The sequence below is a fragment of the Palaemon carinicauda genome, chromosome 41, assembly GCF_036898095.1.
Source record: "Palaemon carinicauda isolate YSFRI2023 chromosome 41, ASM3689809v2, whole genome shotgun sequence".
NCBI lineage: Eukaryota > Metazoa > Arthropoda > Malacostraca > Decapoda > Palaemonidae > Palaemon > Palaemon carinicauda.
Window position 1 is genome coordinate 22,039,919 of NC_090765.1, and position 8,534 is coordinate 22,048,452.

General features: G+C 34.2%; 1 protein-coding gene across 2 annotated transcripts in view; it reads left to right on the forward strand.

Annotated features, from left to right (window-relative positions):
• Positions 1–8,229, forward strand: part of LOC137632313 (protein piccolo-like) — an 80,682-nt gene extending 72,453 nt beyond the window's left edge. Inside the window, exons 2-3 of one of the 2 annotated variants that reach the window (XR_011042042.1) lie at positions 1,904–2,070; positions 2,785–2,923. Coding sequence is in view for 1 of the 2 variants with exons in the window: in XM_068364230.1 (XP_068220331.1) it covers positions 2,785–5,504 (2,720 nt within the window). In the remaining variant the exon portion in view is untranslated. Of the gene's footprint in view, positions 1–1,903; positions 2,071–2,784 lie in introns of both variants that reach the window. The other variant, XM_068364230.1, reaches the window with a different exon arrangement.
• The last annotated feature ends 305 nt before the right edge of the window (positions 8,230–8,534 follow it).

An 8,534-nucleotide genomic window follows, 5' to 3' on the forward strand; every position in this document is an offset into this window, starting at 1 on the left:
ATGCTCATTGAATATACTGCTGACGTTTCGAGAAAGAAAGACCCGCATGAGTAGATGGGACTAAAAGTTATTGTGAATGAGTGACTAGACGAGGCACAGGGTAAAACCAACAATTGATATGTTGTATAAAGGCGATTTTAGAAGATTAGAGCGGTCCTACTAAAAAAACGCCCGGGAATGTTAACCCCCCCCCCCCATACAAATTGGAATAAAAAACGTTATTAGAAGAAAAAAAATGATTGAAAAGAAAGACTTGAAAGATTAGTTTATAAAAAGTTATAGGCTATGTGATCTTAAATGCGAAAAGCTATCGGTATTTGAAATTAGAATTATCAACGAATAGTGATTGAAAGGAAAGACTTGAATCTTGCTTAAATGAAACTACTGTATATGTGGGATTAAATAGGAAAAGTTATTGTGAGGTTTTCTTTTATATGGAAACTTCAAATTTATCTGCTTGGAAGTCTAAAAGATGGGATACTGTTATTTTCTTTGGTAAATTTTATGGATACCACACTGAAGAAATGAATCTAGATAAAACACAGACATATATATATATATATATATATATATATATATATATATATATATATATATATATATATATATATATATTTGTGTGTGTGTATTGTGATTATGAATTATGTAGCTTAGAATGTAAGATATGTGTAATTATAAAATTAAAAAAAAAAGCCACCTTTGATTACCACTATCATAAATGAAGACCAGTCTCAAAATCTAGTTATTATCAAGTAAATATTCACTATATACTATTCTCAAATGTCATATAAGTACAATTTGGCCGGGAAAGCAATCATGAACCTGACACCAATGCTCCCTGGCTCTTTTTAGTAGGACCCGATTGTAGGGGCTTAGAAGGTGTTTAGTAAGGTAGCTGTCAGTGGACTGAGTAAAATTGTGCGAGTGCATGGCTCGTGTGTTCATTATTACACACAATGAGTCTGAATTTGGAAAGCAAAAGCAATACAAAAAACTGTAGGCAATGCATGGATGTAGAAAAGGTAAATGGAAATTATAAAGACAATTTAGAGGTTGTTGAGAATCTATAGTATGATTGATAGTTTGTCGAGAGTAATTTTATGTTTATTTGATGGAAGCAAAGCACTTTTTTTAGTATTTATCCAGGAAGTGACTGATTTGGTGTGAAAATGGAACAGAGACAAGGGTGGATCATGTTTGTGGCTATTCAGCTTCTTCATAGATGGATTGATGTGAGGGGTCAGAGAAAGGACATTGATTGCAGAGGTAAAGTTGATAAGTAAGGAAATCAGTGGAATGGTTGATTCTGCAGTTGATGTTTTGTTGATTGTGAAAAGTGAAGAGAAAGTTGAAGGTAGAGGAAGGTTATGAGAGTAAATGAAAAGCAGTATTGAACAATGAATGTCAGTATGGATGGTGGGGTAAGCTGTGTATGGATGTTTTTTTTTTCTTTTTAATAGTGCGGATATCTAGGGAAAAAAAATATTATCAAAGTGAAATATATAATTTCAATTAGATCAACATGCCACTTTGGAAATTGTTTAAATAAACTTTATAATGTATATTTATAAAGGCTTCCGTGATGCATTACATTCGAATGTTAATGTGAAAGGCATTTTTTCACGATATAGGATGGCATGTAACCATGCTAAGGTCCCCTTAAAGCAGGTAATATAGGAACTTAAGTAAAATTTCAGTGCCATTGTTGTAAATAAAATTGAAAATTGCAATTTTCAGTCCTTTCTAGCATGATAGGAGTTATCTCCTAGGTCTTGGATCACAGGAACATTGCATATGTAATTTTAACTGTGCAGATTGGCTATTTTGACATGCACGTTGTGCATCCTAATGCGGGCAGATGGAGTGATGGAAAGTGTGGCCCTGTGCCTCTTCTTTATTGCAGAGGAAATGAGCCCATGGATGGTGATGTTTCTCTCGTTACTGGGCGTCTTTGGACTTGGTCTCGTTATATGGTTATGCGTCTACATCTACCTCAACAACTGCTACTAGCCTCATCTGCTATACACTGTTCTGTTGTTTCCTGTTAAACTCTGCATTATCTACTTAATGGTGGGAACATTGTGCATAGTAATGCGATGAAAGTTGTGATAAAAGCTTTTCTTTCTTTGGTAGCTTGTGAAGTAGTGTGAGAAGTCCATTAATCAGAACTTTAAAAGGATGATTAATTTTCTTTCTTTTTTATATTTCATTATTCTTATATTTTTTTGTCATGTATGTCAACATGTTGAAGTTGAAAACATGTTTTCATCATTTCCAAACTACCTTTCCCCCATTACTTTTCATATAGTAGCTGACCTACAGTTGAACTGTGTTGCCCATTTTTTTTTCCATAGTTTAGGATACTGTATGTGTTAAAATCAACAAAGATACTCAATTACTTATGTATTAATATCTTGATATTGTGCTTTGCATGAAAATATTGCATTGATTGGAAATACTTTCATGGTTTTACTTTAGTTTTTTATCAGACTTGTTGGAGTAAATTAAACTCCTTTGGTTAATTCTGACCATTTTGTTTACATTTATACTACTATAACGCAATAGTGAGATTTCGCTAAAACATCAGCATTCTGGGTCGATATTGTCTTTTAAATTACCTTTTAATAAGTGTAGTTTATATCACTGTGCCATGTTATATGTACAGTAATATGAATGTTTAAATATTTTGCCATATTTGGATGTTTATTGAAGATAAAGGATACTGGTAGGAATTTGACATGTAAACATTACTCAGTAAGATATTTACATATTTTTATTTTACAGGTGGTGGTGGCATAACAGCAGCAGGGCTAATAGTGTTGCTGCTTGCTTTAATTGGATTAGGGGTTGGATTATATTATGCATATATATGTTTACGCGCTCGTCCTGTCCGTCCTCGCCAGCACACCGATTGTGAAGATGGTCCCCTTATTGCAGTAGACCCTGATGTCAATGGAAATCATGAAGATGTTCCCGTGGAAGCCTCGGCTCCAGTTGATGATGAACCAGATGCAAAGAGTAAACTTATCCCTGATGGTACTGATAAAGGTAAGGTCGAATCCAATGGTTCCATTGATGCAATGCCCAATGGGCCAAGTAAAGAGAAAAATATTGTATTGGTGCCAATTGAGGAAAAACCAGAACCTGTTAAGCTGGTAGTAGAAGATGAAACCGTCCCAATTCTTAATGCTGCTCCTATGGGATTTGTAATTCCTGTAAAGGAAATAGCAGAAGATGGAACTCCAATTCATCATCAACCTCCAAAGAAAGTGGAGTTTGCTAAGCAGGAAAAAGCTGAACCTGAAGTTCACCATCCCATACATTCCCCAGTGCCAATTTTTGTTCCAGTGTCTTCTATTGTAGGCAAAAAACCTGTGACAGATAGTGATGAGGAAGATGGGTTGTTATTGCAGAAATGTTCTCCTCATGATGATAGTTTAGAAAGAGACTCTGGTTCTGTACCTTCTTCCTTCCCTTCAACCGAGACTGAGAAAGTACCTGCATCTGCACCACCAACAGACAGTGAGCCAGTTTGTAGTCCAGTAAAGAATGAGGGTGAATTGGTTTCTGATCCAGTTGAAATAGTACATGATAAACCTGAAATTAGGGAAGCTATTGTTAAACCTGAAAATATTGCCAGGGAAGTATTACCAAAAGGTGAGACTACTTTGCTGACAAAGGAACCCGAAGCTGTGCTACCTTCTAAAGTTGAACCTGAAACTATACCAGATATTCCACCAGCACTGATGAAAGAGGAGATAGAGAACTTATCTGATGGTCCACAACCTGTTAGTGAAGTTTGTAACCCTCCAGAACCAGATAGTGAACCACCTGTCAGTGAAATATCAAGTACTGAAGCTGCAGCAGCGGCAGCAGAACTCAAGTTGATAGAAGCTGACTGGAGAGAAGAGGATGATGATGATATAACAAAGGAACCAGAGGCATTGTCAAAAGAACCTACATCAGACACAATTGTTCAACCAGAAGAAGAGTCCATTAAGATCGAACAACCAGAAACTGTAGTTGAATCAGAAGTTTGTTCTCCAGAAAATGTGGTTAGAGAAACGGAAGAAAGTGCAGTTCTTCCGGAAATTACCCCAAAGGAACCAGAGATGACCAAAGTTATACCAGACATTGCCATCAAGGAACCAGAAATTCCATCTGAAAAGCATGAATCAGTTGAATATCCTGATGTTGTCTACTTGAAAACTACTGTACCCTATGAAGAAGATGAAGATTCAGAAGCCAACAAAGACATTCCTCTCAAGGACCAGGCCTCTAATCCCAATTTAAAAAAAGATGAAAGTCTACAAAATATGGCTGCTGTTGAAGTTGAAAATTTAGAGGAAAAGAATGCATTAGTGGGGAAGGTATCCATCGATAATTTAACTGATTCTAGATCTCAAGTGATGCCTGAAGTGTCTGAGGAAGATAATGCAGAAATACCAGAGTTAATTGTTACCCCAGTATCTCCAATACCTGCAGAAGAGGATCATACTTTAACATTACAATTAGAGGGTAAAATGGAACCCAAAACAGATGAACCTTTAGAATTGCCTGTTCCTTCCAAAGTATCACCTGGTGTACCTCTTGAATCAGAAGCCTATTACAGTGATTCAGTGGATGAGGACGGTGCATTAGAAGTAATAAAAGAAGAAGGAAGTATAGACACAGAGTTAGAAAGTAACTATGATACTGAAACCAGTGAACCTGAAGTTACTCAGTACACGTTTGCTTGTGGGCCACTTGTCCCGTCAACAAAGGAAATTCTTGCTGATGAGCTTAGTAGTACCTTAGAACCTCAGGTTACCAAATTTTCATTTCTTTCTGATGACTCAAATCTTGAATCAGAAAAAGGAGATGAGGTTAGTGAAGCTAGTCCAGTTCAAGGTTTGGATGAAGGACAGGATTCAGAGGAAGAAGACTCGGACACAGAAACTGAAGATCAAATATCAGAGCTTGATAAAAATATTGATAATATGGTCGAAGATGATAATGTAATTACTGTTGGGCAGTTACCTGTTTCACAGGAAACAAATAGAGATGGGGAATATTCTGGAACTGAAACAGAAGACTCGGAATCTGATAGAGAATCTGTAAATATTCCAACAATCCAGGACCAACCAACTACATCCTTCAAATTAGATGAAAGCAATGAAATTGCAGGTGAAAAAAAATTACCAGAAATTGAAAAAGTAGCAGCAAAAGAGGCCAATGAGGAAGTACTCGATGAATCTTCTGTCTCTAAGGGTCTTGAGGATGTTGATTCAGGTCCAGGAGAAAATGAAACTAAAGTGCCTGAAAGCAGTAAAGATCTTAACAATGGCAAAGAAATACCTCAGGTAACGGTTGTAAACATTCAAGATGAACGCAGTACTTCATTGTCAAATTCATCATCTTTGTCATCATCTTCATCCACCTCTGACTTATCAGATGACGAAATAAACTCACCCAATTCTAAAAAGTCTAAAATCCCTAGATTAGTTGAGCGCCATGGGTCTTGAGTTTCATAAAGTACACCAGAACAGATAGTGTGTTCATGTTGTGATAAAAGTGAAATTAGAGGCTGTGGTATAATTCATATGGATACATATGACTGCTCATTTCTGGGAATTTCAGACAATTTGGCAATGTCATGCTTGGCTGATTTATAGGTTTTTGTTGTACATTGGAGGTTTTTTATTTTGTCTGTTACAAAAGATTGATGCAAAGAATGAAAGATGCTTCAAACTATTCTTCTAGCACAGCCTTTTTAGTCACCTTAAATAATTAAGTATGGTATGCTTAATACCATGTAATAAAATGCCTTACTTCCTGCTTATGTAGATACTGTTAACCAGCCTTGAGGTGTGCCAAATAAGTTTTGATGTTGTAGTCACTGATAAGTCAAGTATGTCATCTGGTTGAAATCCGTCTATGCAGAAAATTAACTGGAATGTATTTTTCCATTATACATTATAAAGTCGTCACGTTGTAGTGTCGACTTTTGAAAGAATAGTGTAACTGTTGTCCATAAACTATATAGCATAATTGTGTTCTTATGCAAGGCTCTTGATTTTAATAACCTTCAAAATTCATGATGATCAGTGTTCACTATTGGCCTTTGTATTGTTGATATGGTGATTAAGTGCTTAGTCTGTTTCTGGCGATGTAACACAGCACCCCATAGTATCTTATATGCTGTTTATTGCTTGTCTTAAGGGTATGATAATGCAAGTTATGGTAATTTTTGTAAAGTTTAGAACAAGAAATGTGGTGCAGTGTGTTGTCAGCTCATTTTATTTGTTTATGGCAGACGTTTCTGCAACATAACTATATTTTTTTTCTCCATAAATACACTATCATGGAAATTATGACAAACTTCCATTTCCCTTTATTTTTGCAAGATATTGAAACAATTTTCCTGTGCTTTTCCAAGTCGGCTGTACGTTTACAGTTTTGTAATACCTATTTTTATACTGTATTTTTGTAGTAACCACTGTAATACTGCAGAGTGCTTTAAGCTACAAAATATTTAGTACTATATATGTGCTCTACAATTTTATAAAAGTTACATTTTTATTATTTGCAAACACAACCTACCCAATTTTCTATAACACAAGCAATGTTAAGTGGCCTTGAACCCTTCATCTCTCCCAAGAAGTTCTTTCCTGAACTGGAATATTCTATTATTTCCAGATGGCCTTTTGCAGTTGATTAATTATTGAATCCACCATTAAAATTGTTATAAATAGTAGTATGATGATTGGCTTATACTGTACATAAAATTTTGTGCTCAAGTAATGTATTCATTTTTACTGTATTTGTGTTTATATTGAAATATTTTGAACTGGTGATCTTATATTACAATCTTAACTATACCTGTAATTGCAAAAGTACATTTACAAATTATGGTCTGGTTTTGTGTAAGAAGTTGAGGATTCTTGGGTCAGGTTATGAAATCTTGCTGTAGTATTTTATAAAAATAGTATGACAACTGTCATAATTTCGTAGGCTGATTTTTCATAATGAAATTATGAAACTTACTACTGTATTTACTGTTCACATTTTCATATTTGAAATATGAATGCCAATGATATTAAATTGTGGCATGTATTGTATCACAGCAGGAATCTGCATTTTACAAAGGTGTCTTGTCCTTATTGTTTTATTTATTCTGCCTTGTATACTGTAATTTTTGTTTCCTTCTTAGGTTTGAAGATTAGGTAATCATGTCTAGGATCTGTAAGATATGTTAGTAAGATTTTGTGCTGATCAGCATTGAATTGGGGCTGTTTAGTTTTTTTTTTTTACTCTTGCAAGGAATACATATGTGCATAATTAGAATGGTTTCAATTTTTATTATGATCAAGTATTCTGTGAAAAAAAATTTAAGGAAAACATTAACTAATAATGTTTGATTGATGTTATTTTTGTAATGAAAAATTAGCGTTATGTTTTTCATAGAGGTTTTATTTATAAAAATATTTTTACAGTAAAGGAGTTACTGGTATTCTATAAATTATTGTACAGTATTATGTTGATAGTTGGCTTACTGTAATAGATTGTATTGATCAGTTGTTAAAATGTAAAGTAGCTCTTAAAAGTTTATATGAGACTGCTCTAAAAATTAAGCTACAGTAGTTTTTTAAAATGAAGTTTTCATTCTGAGGAAAAGGCATTTTGTTTACAATTAATTGTCAAAGTCATTGATGGTCATGTAACCTATGCAAAATTTGAAGTGAGACTATCTTTGTTTTAACAAAATTCTCTTAAGCCATAGCCCAACCTTAGTAAATTAGTTGACAAGAAAACATTAGAATTAAAAGGATTAGTTGAAAATGAGATATAGGAAGACATTTTTTATAGATGTACTGTATAAATAGTACTGTAACAAGCATGCTTCAAGTGTTTTATCATAATTCATACTTTTGTACTAGAACTTTGCTCCTTTTACAACTGAAGAAATATATTTTCACTTTTGGTTGTGGTTTTAGAATTTTTAAAATGGCTTTTGTAAGTATTGTAAGGATGCTCAGGCTTTGCAAGGCTTGGCTTAGGTGAACAATCCCGGTGAGTAGCAAACATTGAATCCTTGATCCAAAGGGAAATATTAGAAATATGTGGAATAATCAGCGTATATAGCCAGTCGCTTTTAGCAATAGTATATAGTACCTTACTATAAAAATCACAGCTTCCTCTTGATTAATGAAACTAGGTCAGAATCTTATTTTGTAATATTTCGTAAAACCTATTTAAAGACTATTTACTTTCAATTGCATGTATTTTCAGTCTTGTTTATAATTTTGAATTTCTAGCCAATCTTTTGTATTTATCTTTAAGCTTTGTTGCTCTGCTTGTGTTCTGGTATCTAAATGAATATTATCGAGTACTGTAGATCAAATTTCAAGTTTGCATTGAAAATTTGACTGCCTGAAATCAAACAAGCCATATAATTTTTTACTGGTTACGCGACTCCCACATTTTTTCAGAACCCTTCGGATTGAAAAAGGAAAAGTGTTACTTAAGTACTGTATATCATAAAAGTCAATGAC